The following is a 20430-nucleotide window of genomic DNA, read 5'->3' on the forward strand; positions in this document are numbered from 1 at the left end:
TTTAAGTACGCTGCACCTGCTGCTTGGAACGCACTGCAGAAAACTCTTAAGTTAAAGGAGCTCATCAACCTCGGATCTTTGAAAACGCGTGTGAGAGAAATTGGAGCAGCTTCATACCGCACTTGTTCTTATTTAATGTGAATCCCGAGCTTTAGTCCTGTTGCTTCTATTTTGTAATGTATTTTATCTCTGTTGCTGTGTGATTTCTGTGTGTCTTGTAATTGTTGCAACTTTTCTATGCTGCTGTCTTGGCCAGGCTTCCCTTGAAAAAGAGACCATCGTGTCTCAATGGGACCGACCTGGTTAAATAAAAGTAAATAAATAAATAAATAAATAAATAAATACAACTGCAACAGCAAGCTGCTAGCATCTTCAGCAGGTGTGCTCACCTGAGTGACATCAGGTGTGTCAGAGGAAAGCTGCTCACTGGTCTGGATACGACTGCTGAACTCTGTGAGGGAGCTGCTGTGATCTGAGAGACATTAACATCAGCCTGTAGGAGGCGCTGTGGCTTAGCTGGTCAAAGCACCGGCCTCACAAACAGGAGGTCCTGCGTTCAAGTCCAGCAGTGCCTCTGGGCCAGAATAGAGTCATTAATGTGAGTTGTTGTATTGTCTTTATCTGCAGGGCCGGACCAGTTCACATGGTCAGATGCTGCAGATTACCTGCTCACGTGGAAAACATCCAACAACATGTGGATATGTTGAACATTAGTGGGTCGATAGAGAGAAACATCCTCGTCTATGAGGCGCTGCTGGGATGTGAAACCATTACCTCCTGTTTAAGGGACAGGTGCTTTAACCAGCTAAGCCACAGCGCCTCTGCTTCAGTGTCGCACCTGAAGGTTTCCTGAGTGAGGAATCTAATAAGAAAACCGCCTCGTTAAAGGTTCAACACACCTGAAGAGGGAGGCTCATGGGAAATTAGACATCAGGTGAAGAAGACCAGAGAGATAAATGAACACATGGTGGCGCTGTGGCTTAGCTGGTTAAAGTGCCTGTCTAGTAAACAGGAGGTCCTGGGTTCAAATCCCAGCAGTGCCTCAGTGCAGTCAGACTTTAATGTTCAGAGAGTCGTCTGTTCTGAACTGAGCCCGTTTACTGATTCTGGATTAACAGTTTGTCTTCCAGGAAGCTGCTCGCTGAGCTCAAACAATGTGAAGTCTGTCCAGGCTGAGTGGCCTACTTTCACTGAGACTGACCCACATACACAATCACTTGTGTGGTTCATAAAACATGGTCGCATTCATCAGGATCAGATCAGAGAGTTTCAAACACAAGAGACAAAGATTACAGCTGAAAGTTAAAGACAGACACTGGAAGAAATCTTTGGTGTATCAGAGTGAGCATACTGAGTGCTGTTAGCATGCTAACAGATGAATTATTGTTTTAATTTGCTGATGATTCAAATCTGATATCGAGCTCTGATACAGAGACTATTAATTTAGTCGACACAATAAACATGTTTCCTTTTTGATCTTTCACCGCTGCTCCACAGAAGAAACAGACGAGAAGAGGTGACCAACAAACTGTCTTCAATAAGCTGATACACGTTCAGCTTCGTCTCTCAGCCCTCTGCTGTTGTTTCAGGCTTCAGCAGCTGAAGCAGAAACACTCAGACTGAAGCTCACGTTTGCTTCACGTTTAAATTTTGAGCCGAAACACAGAGGAACTGTTCAGTCCTGTGTCCTGCTGAATATGGACATGTTGAAACACAGGGTGAGTTTCGTGGAGCAGAGGCCTTCAGATGTCTTTATGACAGAAACACGGGAGCCGTCAGTAACACTGACTCAACACAGGACCGACTTTAATAAACTGCTTTCATCTCTACAGTTAAAACTGAGTCTGGACTTTATCACACACACACACACACACACACACACACACACACACACACACACACACACAGGTCTTAGCAGTCTTCTGTTACAGACTGTCACTGCTGTCAGTGTGTGTGTGTGTGTGTGTGTGTGTGTGTGTGACCTTCAGAAGCTAAAAACAGCCTCCTGCCTGTCAGCAGCCTCAGCAGCTCTCTGCCACCCTGCAGCTTCCTCCACACTGTACTGTGTGTGTGTGTGTGTGTGTGTGAGGCTGCAGTAATGACACAACTGTCGTTAATGTTTTTAATTGATTATGTTTATTCACATCTGTCACGTCTCTTTGTAGTTGTTACATGTCTGTTTGTAGTTTTGTATCGTTTTGTAGTTGTATGTCTGTTTGTAGTTGTTTTGTCACTTTGTTTCATGTCTTCTTGTATTTACCTTGTGTCTTTTTGTAGTTTCATGTTTTTTGTAGTGTTTCATGTCTTTGAGTAGTTGTTACATGTCTGTTTGTAGTTGTTACGTGTTTGTTTGTAGTCACTTCGTGTCTTGTTGTAGTTGTTTTGTGTCTGTCTGTTGTTGTATTGTGTGTTGTCTGTTTGTCGACCTCCCCACACGACATATTAACAGTCACTTCTCACAGCAGCTCTGGTCCAGCAGCGGCCCATGGTCTTTTACCTGGCGGGCCTGTTCAGTACTCCGTCCACACCTGCAGATATCTGTCTTTCTTTCTCTAACTGATATAGAGATATGATATAATCTACCCGCTGATATCTACTGAAGTCCAGACGGGTCGTGTATCACAGACCTCTGTGGGTCCGGTGTGGTTCGTCAGGGCTTCCCTGTGCAGCTGTAACAGGAGGCGGTCGGATCAGGAGCTCAGTGAGAGCTGAGTCAGCACCATGTGTAACAGCAGGAGTCCAGTTACTGAGAACTCAGCTTTCACTCAGACCCTCAGACTTCAGTAGAGCCACAGTCAGATGTAGGTCAGCTGTTTACTGAGGTTGGTGCATCACAGCAGAAGAAATGAGTCGAAACGTCCGACATCAAATAACTGCAGGCTGCTTCATCTGAGTGGAAACAAGCTGCTTATTGACAATGTAAACTGAATTCACCACGTTCACGTCCTTCACATCTGCACATGCATGAATTATTTCATCATGTATTTGATGATTCATCAAACAAAGACGCAGAAATGCAGCTCGAATCAGGAATTACATTTAAAATTCAGCACGGACGCTAGGCCTGTCACGATAACAAATTTTGCTGGACGATAAATTGTCCTAGAAATTATTGCGATAAACGATAATATTGTCGCTTTGAGACCATTTTTCAACTAATATAATGATAATGGCATAATAATGCAAGTACACCCTTTCAAAGATCAATAAACCTTAATTTCTAAAGAATATTTAACATTGAATGTGAAGAAGACATTTTAAATATCCAAAGTAAATAAAGATGGAGGTTGTGTCCAGCCAAGATTCCTTATTGCAGCAACAATGTTAGCACCATTGTCTGAAGTGATGCGGAGGCGTGACGGTACACGTGATGATGATGACGTATGTGTTTTTTTCCAACGTGTTTCCCGGTGTCCTCCTGTTAATCTAAACATGTACCAGCTGTCTGTTTATAATCTTATGGTGCTGTTATAATGTGCTGTGATTGAGATCCTGACCCACCAAACATCCTGGAAAGTGACAAAGTTACGTTTTTCTATAATTTACATAATAACATAATCGCCATCAGTAAACAGGACGCTGTCTGACTCTTTCACTCTCGAAGTTCATTAAGTCTCAGTCGGGAGGGCTGACCGTCAGCCAACAACAAACACTTGGTGAGTTAAAGTTTTCTGTCGGGGACAGACGCTGTTTTTCAGGCAGAAATGTGACGAAGAGTCGGTTTTCTGCACATCAAGCATTACAGTTTTTCTCAATTGCTAAAACACAATTTCTGAAACCTTGCTCCATTTTCTGAAAACATTAAACACAAAACCTCTGACTCCTCGTGCAAAATGAAACTTTCGCCTCAAAGCAGATTTACCTGCTCTCAAAATCATAAACAAAGCCATCAAAATGATACACACTATCCAGCAGTCAGTAAACAATACACCAAAACATAGAAAACACCATGTTCACAACATACAGTTCTCAGGGAGAAGTACATTTTTAATCTCAAAACAAATTTCATATTTTTCCGTCATTGTCTTTTGATGAATGAAAACATGTTCTATCATAGCAGCTCAACATTCATCAGAAATTAAACTCTGCTTTGCTCTTTGCAATTTTTTTTGTTCCTCCTCCTCCTTGTATTTTCACAGTACTGTACCCTGCATCTCACAAACGTGTCCTTTGTTTCTGTGATACTGTAATTCTTGTTCTTTGTTGATATGAACCTGCAACCAGTCAACATCTATTGAGCAGTCGGCACTGTAAACAAATGGAAAGCACAATGTTCAGGGCCAGACAGTTTGTTTCTTCCATCCATTCTTAGACTTTCTCTGTCCCACCTTCAACAACCTGTTTGCTCTCTGAACTGGCTTATATTGGTTGTGTCACATGATTTGAAACAAGTGAAATCAATTTTGAGTGGTTGTGTTTAATCAATGACACGTGTTCTCTATTTGTATTTGATTGTTGCCACTTGTGTTCACCAGTACGGGTGACATGTGCATTCGAGCAGAATGTGTTTAGAGTTCTGCTGAAAAGTCTAAGTGAGATCTGCAGATTGTGTTTTACCATGTGAAATGGTTTAAGGTGTTGACAACAGACTGCACCGCCTGCTGCTCAAACTCTCGTGACATTTCCATGATGCCTGCAGCTTCACGAGGCTCTGCAGACAAATGTCACTCCGCTTTATGTGTTGACATGAAGAAAATATGAAATAGCACCAACGTTATTCTGAAGAATAAAACAAGACTCATCAGCTGATAGAAAAGAAAATATATGAACTAATAAATAAAAATGTAATGCAGCAGATTGATGATCCCACATCTCTAGCCTGCTGCTCTGAACCTGAGCAAACAATGAACCACCGAGCCCAGAGGCATGATGGGAAGCGCCCGCCGGCGCTCGCTCAGCCACACACTCTCTGGCACGTTCATAAAAGCCATCAGAGGCATCAGATAATCCATCCAGAGCGCTGCTGTCAGATTATCACCACACGGAGCGAGCAGAGATTTTACAACAAAGCTCAGGGTTTCTGTGTGTGTGTGTGTGTGTGTGTGTGTGTGTGTGTGTGTGTGGGCTTGTGTTTATTCCTGTCACTGGGCTTTAACATTGTGAACGCCTGCAGCTGATTCATGTGTGTGAATGTGTCTAACAGGATTTTCTTTTCAGGGCGACAGGACAAATTATTTCTGGCTGATTTAAATAAAAGTGTTTTTATTTAAAGGGATTTATTTCCATGCAGATGAGCAGCGACCGGCAGCAGATCTACATTCAGACTGAGAGTACTTCTCCACTGATGTCAGGGTGAAACACAGTACATCTGCAGCCAGAGGCAGGAAGTGTTTTAACAATATTAATCTCGTTAAACTGTTTTAATAATAATATAACTGCATCACTCAGACATTATTTCAGTCTTAACCCAACTGTCTCTCACATCACATCAGAATTATCAAGACACAACATTTATAGTCATTCCTTTCAAGCTGAGGTGGAGGAAGTATTCAGGTCTTGTAGAAATATTAATACTAAATAATAACATATTTTACTATTAATAATCTCTTTTATGGAGCTTCACAGTAAAACAGAGTTGCAGCATTCTGCTAAACAACTGAAGCAGCTGGAGACTTGATTTAAACATCAGATGTCTCCATACAGCCCGTCTGCTGTGATCACAGTCTGCAGGAGAGAAGAGATCACACTGATCTGAGGAGACCACATTTAACCCTTTATTAACATGTCTTCACTGGAGCTGATGAGCTAACAGTGTTAGCTAACAGTGTTAGCGTGCACGAGCTCGACCGCACGCCGAGGGAGTAAATATCGTCTTAGTTCTGGAGACTTGGATTATACCGGACGAGCTGTATGGAGCCATTTTATATTTTTTACATATATATATTTTTTTTTTACATGAGAAACATCATGTTTTTAAGTTTTCTTCAGTATCAAAGTAATCAGGTGATATTTGTCTGTAGATCCACAGGTACACTGAAAAACAGGAAGTGCTCAGAGATCATTCTGCAGTTTGTTGTTGTTGGATGTTTTTCCGTCTCCAGCTACTTCAGTTGTTCCTCCTTCAGAGGAGATGATGACTGGATTTACTGTTGCGTGAACTGTTCCTTTAAATAACAGTAAAAAGTATTGGTATTAGTACTCATTATTCAAAATAATTAATATTATATTTGCGATGCACAGGTGTTCATCACTTTAATGTCACAGCTGTCTTTGGTTATCTGCGGGGCAGCTGTTGATGTTGTTGATGTAACGTTAAGATTTGTTGAAGTACTGTGTTGCAAAGATATCTACTGGAGTTAGCATGCTAACAGCTAACAAAACCACAGCTAACTGAATGGCTAACTGAGCTAACTGCAGCAACTGTTAGCAGCTGTTAGCGGTTAATCTGGTTAAATGTTCCCCTTATTTATATATATTTAATACATGCATACATCATTTATCTGTTGATTGTAATTTGTTTTATGAAATTAAACCTGCAAAGTAACTAAAGATGAAAAATAAACGCAGCACAAAATGTAAATATTCAAGTACAGTACTTCTTACTTAAAGCAACACTAGGTAGCTTTTCGACCTTAAAATAATGTTTCTAAACTCAGTTAAGTGGTAGAATAACGGTTAATAGGATGAACGGTGACGCCTCTGCAGCCTGAGGGGGGTCGCGCCGGTAGAAACCGCACTGTGTAACTTCCCTGAGCGGGTCGGAACCGATCTGATGTAAAGAAGTCTAGTGCGACCTGCTTTACGACACGTGTATTCATCGGTGGATTTAGCCAGCAGCTACTTGGATTTTTTGTAAACCAACGCCATGGCCAAGCCAGCTAAAACAGCCAAGAAGGTTTTGTCTGAGGAGGCGAAGAAAAGAAAAAGAGAAAGTGATATAACATGAGCCTGACATGGACAAATATTGGACCAGCTTACACTCGGTGGTGCGAGCTGAAAGAACTGATGGCGACCTATCCTAGATGCTACTGGATTTGTAAGTCATATATTACATTTATACATATTTATTATCTTACCGACTTTTACTTTGAGTTGATCTGTTGTTATGTGGTGTTCATTGGGGCTCTATTTGTCCAGTTTATAACTGTAATAAAGCCGGGAGATAAGCTAATGCTGTCCGTTTCGATAGCTTGCTCGTTTTCATGTAGTGACTGTAGACGATGACTAACTTACTAAAACACTATGAACGTCTTGTCTTGTAAAGTTGCAGATTCCTTAGTTCATGCAGATAATCAACGTAATTGTTGAACAGTGTGATCGGGATCGGGAGGTAACGTTAGCATGCTACTTACTGTTGTCATACCGAGTTGGTTGTAGTTATTACGCCGAACACAACGTCAACTTGCGATTGTATTCAGTAAGTACTAGTATTCAGACATTACTAAACACATTCACGCCCAAGCGTCGTGTTTTGGAAGTAACTTAGTCGGTGCAGTCACTACAACCAACTCGGTGTGAGAATAACTCTAGCATGCTAATGTGCTGTGCAGCCTTCATGCTAACAAACTACCAGCTGCTCTCTCTGAATCGAGCTTGTTGTCGGCACTCGGTTGAGGTTTTTTCAGACGATTTCGTGATTCGCCGGCTCTGTCAACAAATTCACGTGTATTCATTTTCCCCAGGGAGGCTCGTACAGCGACAGTATTTACGACTCTAGTAACAGATAATTGCGCCTCTCAACCAGCCGGGGGTAGTAATGAGTCCAAACTACCTAGTGTTGCTTTAAGTACTTAAATGTACTATGACTGAAGTAAAGGATGTGAGCAGCAGTGGAGAGAGCGTTTGGGTCGGCCAGCACCAGTAACGGCCTGTGGTCCTCGGACTCTGTGAGCCTGTCCGTCATGACGCCTGATGATCAACGTTGTCTACTGTAAACAGCTGTTTGTCTCCCAACACTGCCGAGTGATGATGTCATGGAATACTATTAACCACAGAGAGACGGAGGGAAGCTCCTCATCAGCTGCTCTCAGTGTGTGTGTGTGTGTGTGTGTGTGTGTGTGTGTGTGTGTGTGTGTGAGTGTGAGCAGCTGCTGGAGGTGTCGGTTCAGTGTGACGTTCAGCCAAAAGTCAAACAGCTGAAGACAGAAAGAAGATCTGTCGTCCTGATTGATTCTCTCCTCGTCAAAGATCAATACTGCACTCGTCTTCTTGTATCAGTAACTAAGTTACAGTATCAGTAACTGTAGTAACAGTATCAGTAGTAGTTACAGTATCGGTAACTATAGTTACAGTATCAGTAACTGTTGTTACAGTATCAGTAATTATAGTTACACTATCAGTAACTGTAGTTACAGTATCAGTAACTATAGTTACAGTATCGGTAGCTATAGTTACACTATCAGTAACTGTAGTTACAGTATCAGTAACTATAGTTACAGTATCAGTAGTAGTTACAGTATCAGTAACTGTAGTTACAGTATCAGTAGTAGTTACAGTGGTAGATTAGTAGTAGGAAGGGTGTAAAAGTACCAAATATATTTATTGAAGTAACTTTACTTGAGTATTTCCATTGAATGCTACTTTATTCTTCTGCTCCACTACATTTCTTACTCCATTACATTGATTTGAAAGCTTTAGTTACTTTGCAGATTCAGTATTCTGTATCACTGCAGCTGAAATAATAAGCGGGCGGCTGAGCTCTTTGTTGTAAAACTATTTTTGTTCAAACTGAATCAACTTGTCTCCAGTTGATCTGAGCTGAATCAGCTGTTAGAGTGGACTGGTGCACTGGATTCACAAACTAAAACATGAAGATTCTCAGTGGAGTTCTGCACCAGGAATGAAAATCGACGCTCCTCAAACCTTCCAACATATTTCCGTCCTCTCAGATCGTCTCTGTCCTCCGTCACTGACGGATGGAGTCGGCGAGACTGATCACTGACGACAAAGAGACGAGAACACGAGACACAGAGAACCGGCAGGACGTCTTCACAGCTCGTGGTCAGAGGTCAGAGGTCACAGACACACTTACTGTAAATAAAAAGGTTGTGTCAAAACAATCTTTGTGTTACCATGGCGATCAATGCAGCTTGTGTAAGGATTGTTCTGACCCACCGGGGCATCAAACTCGTGTTTGAAAAGATAAACGAAGCCAGAAACCAGAAACACCAGCACTGACCCAGGACACAACGTGGGTTCATCCTGAAAACTGGACCATCAGACGGTCAAACAATACAAGACTGAAGAATAAATCAGATTTTCTCAATAAATTTGGATGGGACACTTCCGTGGATGGGACACTTCACGTGGATGGGACACTTCCGTGGATGGAAGACATGGAAGACGTGGACTTGGACTCTGACAACATGTTGATGAAACAGAGACGTGATGAGTCCACAGATCGTCTCTCCTGCAGTCACATTTCAGAATTTGGTTCTTTTAGTCTCAAATGTTCAAATAACAGAAATGAAGACAGGATGAATAAAGATTGTAGATGAACGAGCTCAGTGCAGCTACAACAACATGTCTCCTGACGTCCACGTGCTGGGGACATAAAGGCTGAGACACTGAATCACTGAAGCCTGCAGCAGCTACACAAAACATGTCACAAGTTATGCTTTAATGTGAGCAGGACAGCTGAAGGACAGATGAACTCAGAGGGAGGTGTGAGCAGCGTAGAGCTCAGATGGTTTCAGATCCAATGAGCTCACAGTGAATCATTTGATCTCACTGGTTTTCCTAATGGAAGATTTCTTTAGACACATTTTAAACTACTGATGCTTCTAACCAGTGGTGAGGACATGTTCCCAGCGTCCTCAGTGTGACTGACATCTCAAAACAAAGCTTCTGCATCACATCCTGTTGATCTGCAGCGCTACATGAACCTCTTCCACCTGCTTCATTAAAACTTCATCAACAAGCTTCTTTTCAATCAACACATCACAAATCCAGACGGCTGCCACCAGAGTTACACTGAGAAATCAAACAGAAATACATTCCTGGTTCATATGAGCAGCAGGAGGACAAACCTGTCCTGTGAGACGTTCTGTCTCTGCTCTGTTCACAGGCTGGAGGCAGTGAAACCAACACCAGCTCCAGTTTTAGGCCTCCGGCTCTACTTTCGACCTCTCTGACAAGTCCTGGCAGCCGTCACGCCCCCGCGGGGCCGCCAGGGCCGCCAGGGCCGCCGGGGCCACCGGGGCCACCGGGGCCGCCGGGGCCACCGGGGCCACCGGGGCCGCTGGGGGCCACAGAGCTCCTCCTGACGGGCTCCACATGTCTCTGAATCATCCACACATCAGTTCATGATCAGAACAGGAAACAAACAGGCAGGAAATAAACCAGGTTCATGTTCCAGAGCAGCTTTAAAGGACTCGTCCACAGTTTTCCACAGTTTGCATGTATTGTCTCTTGATAAGTTAAATGTCCTCTCTGTGGACACACAGCAGGTTTGTCTCCACTCAACTCATTCAAATGATACAGAAATCTACGTTTCTGCTGATTTTGATTTTCAGACGAATCAAAACAATCAAGACTGCAATCAATCAATGAAGCGATCAGTTCAGTCCATGAAATCATCATTTTCTTAAAACAAGTGAACAAATCAGAATCATCAGAATCATCAGAATCATCAGAATCATGGTTCTGGTGCAGCAGCCTGTCTGAGTCTGAGTTAATTGATTTTATTTTCCTTTGTATCTTATTTAAAGGTTCTGATGCATTCCCTGGTCTGAGTTATCACATGTTCTGAAAGGTGGTGCGTTTTTCTTTCTTTACAGTTTTCTGAGTGTATTTTATTGTGACAGTCGACACAGGAAGCTGTCAGGGCCCAGCGAGGATGCTGAGATTACATGATCAGCTACTTAAACCCTTTGGCCACCAGGACGCCACGCCTCGTTTATTAGAAACATGTTGAGATATTGTGACTGCAGCAGGTTCGGGTCACTTCACTTGTTTTTAAGACAATAAGACTTTAAAGTGTCAGTTAGAGACAGAAACCACTCGACTGGACTTTGGAACATATAAAAACAGTTCAGGTCAGAGACGTGACGGTGTATCCTCCAAAGACACTTGGATTAATTCAATTAAAATGAAATGAAAAGCTTAATGTGCAGCAGCTACAGACTGACGTCCAGTCATATAATGAGTATTTGAGCGTTTTCTCACCCTGGAGATGGTCAGCGGCATGTTGAAGTCCTTCCCGCCCTGCAGCCTGAAGCCCCAGGGGCCGGGGCCGGGCAGCGACACGGTGTAGGCGCTCATTCTTCAATCTTCAACTCAAAGATCTTCCCAAATGGACGACGGCGATTAAACCAATGTTAAAGCCCACAGCTACTGGAGGGATGGAGGGAGGGCCAGCGGCGGGTAGCCTCTGAAAGGACACGGAGACGAAGATTGAAACAGGTGAAGAAGAAACTAACCTGACAGGAAACTGAAGAACATGTCGAGAAACGAACCCAAAAGAAGCTGAGAGAGGAGAAAGAAGAGGACTCGCCTGCTCACAGGAGCTGAAGTGACAGCCTAAGAATAGCCGGAGATAGCACTAGTGCATTGTGGGGGGGTGGAGGGGTGAGGCGGGGTGAGGCAGGGTGAGGCAGGGCGGGGGGGTGAAGGGAAAAGGAGGGGGGGGTGGACTTATATGGTGTGAAAGGGGACACCCGGTATGCCAGGCTCGCCGTGATTCACCGGAGCTAATATAGACCCAGCAGACACTTCTACACTCCCCCATCCTCACCCAGCTCCCCGCCTCCCCCGTCCAACCTACTACGCCCAGGGTTTCCCTCGCACCCAATCAGGGGCACTGCCGCCGCCACCGTCTCGTTATCTTCTGATAAACAGAAAGGTCACGAGTGAAGAGCGCCGATACTGAAAGGTCAGCAGCAGATTGGATATTACAGAGAGGTCGAGGGTTCAAATCCACACACACACAACCACACACACATCCACACACACACATCAACATGGTGTCATGTGATGACTACAGACACACACACACATATATATATATGTATATATATATATATGTATACATACTGCAGTAGGTCTGGATCCAGATAATCTTCACAGGTGAACTCCACTCTGATGTTTGAAGGTAAATTAAATGTGTAGCAGTGAAAAGGCTACAAACAGACGACATCACGGTCACATGACTTAAACGTCACCACCACTAAGAGTCATAATACACAATTACTCCAGGTTTCTATAAACTGATCAATGTACGAGTTGTAAAGTCAGAGTCAGAACAGTGTGTAACTAAAGTGGGCCTGTAAAGACGGACTAGTGAGGAGACGAGTCTCCGTGTTCGCTGTGAGGACGTTTAATGTCCCCGACAACCTCTGTAGTCTCATTCAGACACTTGTTAGCAACCGCTAACCGTTTTGAACACATGAAGAGCTTTATAATTAAACTGTGGACATTTAATGAAGGAGTTTGTATGTTCAGCCTGTAACACACCTTATTTCACACATTTAACTGAAAACACATCAACAAACTCACAGACTTTGAGACGAGGGAACTGGAAGTGCTAGCATGCTAACATGCTAACTGATTTATGGGTTTTGGACTACAGAGTACATCACTGTATTTAAAGAATTTTTCAAATATGTTGTTTGGTAGTTTCCACCTACTTAACATGAAATTTACAGACCCGTAAGATGAAGTGTTACGATAAAGTCACAACGCCATTAAATCCTACGTGCTGTATCGTGGTTAATTGGACGCGTTTCAGTTTGTTGAAGACGTTTCTCCTCTCATCCAAGAGGCTTCTTCACTTGTGAATGGCTGTTCGTCCCTATATGTCAGCCGTCCGGTGAACTGGCGACTTATCCAGGGCGTACCCCGCTGCCTGCCCAATGTCAGCTGGGATCGGCTCTAGCCCCGCCACCCGTGATGCCTAAAAGGATAAGTGGTTACAGATGATGGATTTCTGAAACAATGGCAGATATTTTGTCTTCCCTGCTTCTAAAATATCATTGTTCACTGAGTATGTTCAGGTTTTGGACTGTTAGTCAGATGAAAAGAGGTCCCAGGACCAGAAGTCAAGAAGAAGACATCACCTTAAAAAAGCTAAAAAACACACTGACAAGGTTCAGCTAACTGTAGCTAAGAGTTTAAGTCAAACAAAACAGATGACACACAACCATCTGCAAGTGTCTGCAGTACAACAACAAGTCTTTTTGATTAAAAATACATTCTGCCACTAAAAGAGACTTATTGAAGCATTTTAACTGGACCTCCCACAGAGAGGAAGAGCAGGTAACAAGAGGAGAACAGGTAACACACAACAGATGAGACAGTAGAGTGTGTGTTTACTGATGAGTCATGATATCAGCATGTATTAAATAATGAACAAGTATTTAAATATGTTCATGTTACAGCAACATGTTTCTGTTCATGTTGTCTTCAGCCGGCTGCACAGACTGACAGGCTGATCTCAGGCTGTTCCGAACTAACTACTGCTGGTTGTGTCCGCACACACTCGCCTGCGGTCATGACAACATAAACAACATTTTAAGGAGACATCTGATGTTTGAATCATCTCCAGCTGCTTCAGGTGTTCAGCAGAACGCTGCAACTCTGTTTTACTGTGAAGCTCCAGAAATGTTCTGTGGACTACGAGACTTCACCTGACTTTATATCATCAGGAGGAGACGATGACTGAGCCTGACTTTATATCATCAGGAGGAGATGATGGCTGAGCCTGACTTTATATCGTCAGGAGGAGATGATGGCTGAGCCTGACTTTATATCATCAGGAGGAGATGATGGCCGAGCCTGACTTTATATCATCAGGAGGAGACGATGGCCGAGCCTGACTTTATATCATCAGGAGGAGACGATGGCTGAGCCTGACTTTATATCATCAGGAGGAGACGATGGCTGAGCCTGACTATATCATCAGGAGGAGACGATGGCTGAGCCTGACTTTATATCATCAGGAGGAGACGATGGCTGAGCCTGACTTTATACCATCAGGAGGAGACGATGGCCGAGCCTGACTTTATATCATCAGGAGGAGACGATGACTGAGGTTAATGTTTATATGAACTGTTCCTTTAATGATCTTAATATAATAAACAGAACAACTGGAGCACAAATAACCAATAAATATTGTATAACTAAAAGATATACGTGTCAGATATAGCTCAGCTGATTTAATTAAAACATTAAGCACGTGATCTGAGTTCACTTCCTGTTCATGATGTCACCACAGCTCTGATACCTGACCCTGTTTACCTTGTCTCTCAGGTGATCTGCAGACAGTCACCGCCCACCTGCTGCTCCTGCTGCTTCCTCCACTCTGCTCCGCCCAGCAGGGCCGTTCCGTGCACGGAACCGAGCGCACAGCCTGAAATAAACAACACGAGAGTTTAAACCGGAGGAGTCCGTCTTAGGCCTCCGAACCACGGAGACCTGCTGCAGGGGAGACCTGCTGCTGGGACCCGGTACACCGAGCTGAGAGCCGGTACGCCGAGCTGAGCAACCTGTTGCTGCTGATGAAGATGAAGATGAAGATGAAGGAGGGATTAGACAGCAGAGGCACGCGCACACTGACAGGTGGTGGACAGTGTGAGAGGTGGATACCTGCTGCTGGTTCTCTGCAGCTCCGAGCACCGACACACACCGACTGGGACAGCCTGCGGTGATCCGGGGAACCGGCTCCGGTGGCCGGCCCGGGCAGAGAGCAGGAGGGGGGCCGAGGGGAGGAGGAGGAGCAGGAGCAGCAGGAGGAGCAGGGGCAGGAGGAGGAGGAGGAAGAGGAGGAGGAGCAGGAGCAGCAGGAGCAAGAGGAGGAGGTGTTAATGGTGGATTTTCATAAGCAGGGTTTTATTTAAAGAGGCAGGAGTGAACCGGAAGCAGCCGGCAGGACTGTTAAACTCCAATAAGGAGTTAAAGGAGCAGTTTGTGTAGTTTAGAAAGGTTCAGGGTCCGCCACATATACACACAGTACACCTCCTCAGGTCAGTTTGGTTCAGCCAATGAACATCTGTCTGTGCTCATTAACATTTCTTCAATCAAACTACAGACTGCTCCTTTAAATGGGTAAATGGTTATGAGTAGTTATAATAATAAAGTTAATCAACCTTCTTAACGAGGCTGAAGCATAAAGACACCATCCTCTTCATCACTGCTCTGTGGCTCCTCTTCATCACTGCTCTGTGACTCCTCTTCATCACTGCTGAGTGACTCCTCTTCATCACTGCTCTGTGACTCCTCTTCATCCCTCCTCTGTGACTCCTCTTCATCCCTCCTCTGTGACTCCTCTTCATCACTGCTCTGTGACTCCTCTTCATCCCTCCTCTGTGACTCCTCTTCATCCCTCCTCTGTGACTCCTCTTCATCACTGCTCTGTGACTCCTCTTCATCACTGCTCTGTGACTCCTCTTCATCCCTCCTCTGTGACTCCTCTTCATCACTGCTCTGTGACTCCTCTTCATCACTGCTCTGTGACTCCTCTTCATCCCTCCTCTGTGACTCCTCTTCATCACTGCTCTGTGACTCCTCTTCATCACTGCTCTGTGACTCCTCTTCATCCCTCCTCTGTGACTCCTCTTCATCCCTCCTCTGTGACTCCTCTTCATCTTCTTCATCACCTTCATCCTCTTCATCCTCTTCATCAGCTGCTGTCTGCCTGCAGCTGGACGCCTGCTGCTCACCACTATATAATAATATAATAAAGAAAAGGTGGGCTGGACGTATAGAACCAGGGTCCAATCCTGCAGATGACCCAGCTGCCCGGTCCAATACAAGCTGAAAGAAAACATCCATACAAATGTATTTTTAAACATGTGACCTGGTCGTGTTGTTTAGTGCTGTTACACCTGATGGTGGGTTCAGAGTCTGTCTGTGTCTCTGTGTCTGTGACTCTGTCTGTGACTCTGTCTGTGTCTGTGTCTGTGACTCTGTCTGTGTCTGTGTCTGTGACGCTGTCGTGTCTCTGTGTCTGTGACGCTGTCTGTGTCTCTGTGTCTGTGTCTGTGACTCTGTCTGTGTCTGTGACGCTGTCGTGTCTCTGTGTCTGTGTCTATGTGTGTCTGTCTGTGTCTCTGTGTCTGTGACGCTGTCTGTGTCTCTGTGTCTGTGACTCTGTCTGTGTCTGTGACGCTGTCGTGTCTCTGTGTCTGTGTCTCTGTGTGTCTGTCTGTGTCTCTGTGTCTGTGACGCTGTCTGTGTCTCTGTGTCTGTGTCTCTGTGTGTCTGTGTCTCTGTGTGTCTGTGTCTGTGACGCTGTCTGTGTCTCTGTCTGTGACGCTGTCTGTGTCTCTGTGTCTGTGACTCTGTCTGTGTCTGTGACGCTGTCTGTGTCTCTGTGTCTGTGACTCTGTCTGTGTCTCTGTGTCTGTGTCTCTGTGTGTCTGTCTGTGTCTCTGTATCTGTGACTCTGTCTGTGTCTCTGTGTCTGTGACGCTGTCTGTGTCTCTGTGTCTGTGACTCTGTCTGTGTCTGTGTCTGTGACGCTGTCTGTGTCTCTGTGTCTGTGACGCTGTCTGTGTCTCTGTGTCTGTGACTCTGTCTGTGTCTGTGTCTGTGTCTGTGACTCTGTGTCTGTGACTCTGTCTGTGTCTCTGTGTCTGTGTCTCTGTGTCTGTGACTCTGTCTGTATCTGTGACTCTGTCTGTGTCTCTGTGTCTGTGACGCTGTCTGTGTCTCTGTGTCTGTGACTCTGTCTGTCTGTGTCTGTGACGCTGTCTGTGTCTCTGTGTCTGTGACTCTGTCTGTGTCTCTGTGTCTGTGACGCTGTCTGTGTCTCTGTGTCTGTGACTCTGTCTGTGTCTGTGTCTGTGTCTCTGTGTCTGTGACTCTGTGTCTGTGTCTCTGTCTGTGTCTCTGTGTCTGTGACGCTGTCTGTGTCTCTGTGTCTGTGTCTCTGTGTCTCTGACTCTGTCTGTGTCTGTGACGCTGTCTGTGTCTGTGTCTCTGTGTCTGTGACTCTGTCTGTGTCTGTGACGCTGTCTGTGTCTCTGTGTCTGTGACTCTGTCTGTGTCTCTGTGTCTGTGTCTCTGTGTCTGTGACTCTGTGTCTGTGACTCTGTCTGTGTCTCTGTGTCTGTGACGCTGTCTGTGTCTCTGTGTCTGTGTCTCTGTGTCTGTGACTCTGTCTGTGTCTGTGTCTGTGACGCTGTCTGTGTCTCTGTGTCTGTGTCTGTGACTCTGTCTGTGTCTCTGTGTCTGTGACTCTGTGTCTGTGACTCTGTCTGTGTCTCTGTGTCTGTGACGCTGTCTGTGACGCTGTCTGTGTCTCTGTGTCTGTGTCTGTGTGTCTGTGACTCTGTCTGTGTCTGTGACGCTGTCTGTGTCTGTGTCTCTGTGTCTGTGACTCTGTCTGTGTCTGTGACGCTGTCTGTGTCTCTGTGTCTGTGTCTCTGTCTGTGACTCTGTCTGTGTCTCTGTGTCTGTGACGCTGTCTGTGTCTGTGTCTCTGTGTCTGTGACGCTGTCTGTGTCTCTGTGTCTGTGACTCTGTCTGTGTCTGTGACTCTGTCTGTGTCTCTGTGTCTGTGACGCTGTCTCTGTGTCTCTGTGTGTCTGTCTGTGTCTCTGTGTGTCCTGTGATGAAGACACAAACACACCTGTTCCACAATGAAGACAGTGAATAATAGATATTTATTTATAAAAAATAAATCAGAGTAACAGTGAAGAAAACATGAGAAACAAATCTACAATAAATCATCTTCAGACATCAGAACAGAAACTTGAACACACAACAACTAATAAAACATCCAGCTGACATTAACTTCAGTCCTGTATATTAACATTAATCTCTCTGCATCAGACTGTTTATTATTATTATTATTATTATTATTATTATTATTACATCAGGGAACTTTCTGCTGCTCGACACACTTCAACACAAGCTTTGTGTTTCTGGACGCTTCACACTGAAAATCACGTTTCAAAAGCTGCGAGTGAATAAAACAATAAAATGTCTCACAGTTCAGCAGCTAAATGATCTTCATAAGGATCATTCAGCAGCTGTTGTTTTAGTTAAGCTAACAGCCTCATTTAGCTCCTAAAACATGTTGCTAAAGGTTTTCAGCTAGGCTAATGTTTACTTAGCTAACAGCCTCGTTTAGCTCCTAAAACATGTTGCTAAAGGTTTTCAGCTAGGCTAATGTTTACTTAGCTAACAGCCTCGTTTAGCTCCTAAAACATGTTGCTAAAGGTTTTCAGCTAGGCTAATGTTTACTTAGCTAACAGCCTCGTTTAGCTCCTAAAACATGTTGCTAAAGGTTTTCAGCTAGGCTAATGTTTACTTAGCTAACAGCCTCGTTTAGCTCCTAAAACATGTTGCTAAAGGTTTTCAGCTAGGCTAATGTTTACTTAGCCAACAGCCTCGTTTTTTGCTTTCTGTTTGTTGAATCGATGAAACTTCTTGATGTCACATCTGTTATCGTACAGAAACATTCAAACAGACTTCTGGGTAATGTACAGATTACTTCACACAGACCAACAGGTCCAGCTGTGTTACAATCAACAGTTATGTCCCTTTTCAGCCCCCGTACTTACACTTAAACATCACATCACATCCACAACATTCCTCCAGAAAAACATACACTTTAAATATGCAACAAGAAAAGTAAAGAAAAAAACAGGAATAGGAAGAAAAACACAAACTGAACGACACTTTTAAAACATTTTAAATATCTTGTTTCTTAATTATAAAAGTGCTTTTGCAGGCGTCAGGTCACTGAGACAAGGATGAGTTATTTCAGAGAAACAACATAGGATGACGAATCTAAAAGTTACCTTCGTTGAAAAGTTTGAGTGTGAACAGAGAGGACAGCTGCTGATGTCTACTGTGACTGAACGCTGCTATATTTAGTATCGGATAAACTCTTTTAATCTCTTCCTCACACTCGCGCTCTTGTATTTGTATGTGTAAAGTTGTGTTTTGAACTATCTCAGATTTGTACCAGGGAACCATCCGTCACATGACTCTGCAGACGACTGAGCAGGAAAAACACAGATAAATAAATGAAAAGCTACAGACTACGACGACAACACAACCAGGAAACTACAGTTTGTAGAAAAATCACATAACGTGCTGCAAAACTGTCCACGTCAACACACACAGTCATCACGTAGAAACACTTTGGGTAAAGAGTTCAGGGAGCCTCACCTGTCTCACCTCAACACTAAATACAACAGGAAAACCTTCATCATGTGTGTTTGTGTCCGTGGTCCTACACAGGGATCACACAGGACGGGTTCTCATCGGTACCAACACTTTGTATTGTTTTAACTACTTCTACACAGAGATCAAACCATGTTCACTGTGACCTCGTCTATCAACACATTTCTGTCCATCGTATCTGTAAATGTAAATGTCATCACTTCCTCTGACGACTGTTTGTGTCTGAGCTTTAGGTGAACCCGTCTGTGATTGGATGTGAACTGCAGGTGATGAGCCGGGAGGGCGGGGCTCTATCCGGACCCTGCCCTCGTGTTGTTGCTCGACGTCTTGGAGAGAGAAGAACCTTTTCGTCCAATGGGAAGGAAGGGGCTGGACTCAGAGGTGATGACGATGCTTGGGATTCGACCCAGCGCTCCTCTCATCACATGATCATCCTGTCGGACAGAAAACAGCTGTGATCTCATCATTTCGTTACAATTATTATTTAGCTTTTAACTTTAAGAGATTTATGAAAATCTCATTCAAGACTTTGTTGTTTTTAATCAGATACTTCGGCTGTGAGTTAAAGTTTGGGACTAAGAGATGTGGACCTGATGATGGATCATCCTGAGGGGAACACCAGAACCACATGTTTCAGTCCACTTTGTGTCTGATGGTGTCTCTCTGCCAGAGTCTGTGAACGCTACGTTAGCTAGCTATGCTAAACTAGCTTTGACACAAGGTTCACGAGTGGAAAACACAAATCTTTATGTATTTCATCTATCACAGGGTAACTATGATTACCTCATCCTGTAGGTGGCGCCTGTTTTTATCAGGTATGATACCTGGGTCTGGGTCAATACTTGGTTCTGATTGGCTGCAGGGTGTTAATTAAATCCAATTCTTTAATTCAAACTTAAAAACTGAAAACTGATTTTCTGAGTGTGATCGTCCTGTGTCACTGGCTTTAAATAAAAGAAATATTATGGGATTGTTTCAGCTCTCAGTCCATCTGTCAGGTGTTGCCAGGGCAACAGAGTTACTGCATGTGAAAAACCTTTGGTTGCAAAACAAAAATAAAAGAAAAAGAAATGAATGATTCATTTTCACGTTTTTTTCTTCCTTTGGGGAGAAACTGTCGTGTAAATAAAGCTGAAGTCCTGAAATCTAATGATGGGCTCATCGCTCACACACCTGCAGCACAAGCTCACCTGTGTGATGTCACACTTTGACTTTATGTTCTTCAATCACAGTAAATGTCAGTTTAATTCAAAGACACGTTCTATGGAAAGCGTCATTTAATGCAAAGAATTTTTAAAACATCATGTTGAGTCGACGTGATTAAATTAAACAACTTCGTCTGCTTAAATGAAGTTA

The 20430-nt window shown here is 44.0% G+C and overlaps 2 protein-coding genes across 8 annotated transcripts in view; both read right to left on the bottom strand.

Moving 5' to 3' along the window:
• The window catches only part of LOC311270999 (LIM domain-binding protein 3-like), a 53006-nt gene extending 38288 nt beyond the window's left edge, over positions 1-14718 (bottom strand). For 6 of the 7 annotated variants that reach the window (XM_084376321.1, XM_084376320.1, XM_084376318.1 and 3 more), the window contains exons 1-2: positions 11397-11512; positions 11107-11311 (exon numbers count right to left, since the gene is read on the bottom strand). In XM_084376321.1, coding sequence (XP_084232447.1) covers positions 11107-11202 — 96 coding nt within the window. In that variant the 5' untranslated portion in view covers positions 11203-11311; positions 11397-11512. Of the gene's footprint in view, positions 1-11106; positions 11312-11396; positions 11513-14175; positions 14288-14523 lie in introns of those variants that run through there. The other variant, XM_084376316.1, reaches the window with a different exon arrangement.
• A 2824-nt stretch (positions 14719-17542) lies between these two features.
• Positions 17543-20430, bottom strand: part of LOC311271002 (melanopsin-A-like) — a 38735-nt gene continuing 35847 nt past the window's right edge. Inside the window, exon 11 of the mRNA XM_084376324.1 lies at positions 17543-19508. Coding sequence (XP_084232450.1) covers positions 19365-19508 — 144 coding nt within the window. The 3' untranslated portion in view covers positions 17543-19364. The remainder of the gene's footprint in view (positions 19509-20430) is intronic.

The sequence above is a fragment of the Pagrus pagrus genome (assembly GCF_965226575.1).
Source record: "Pagrus pagrus genome assembly, chromosome: 15".
NCBI classification, from domain to species: Eukaryota; Metazoa; Chordata; class Actinopteri; order Spariformes; family Sparidae; genus Pagrus; species Pagrus pagrus.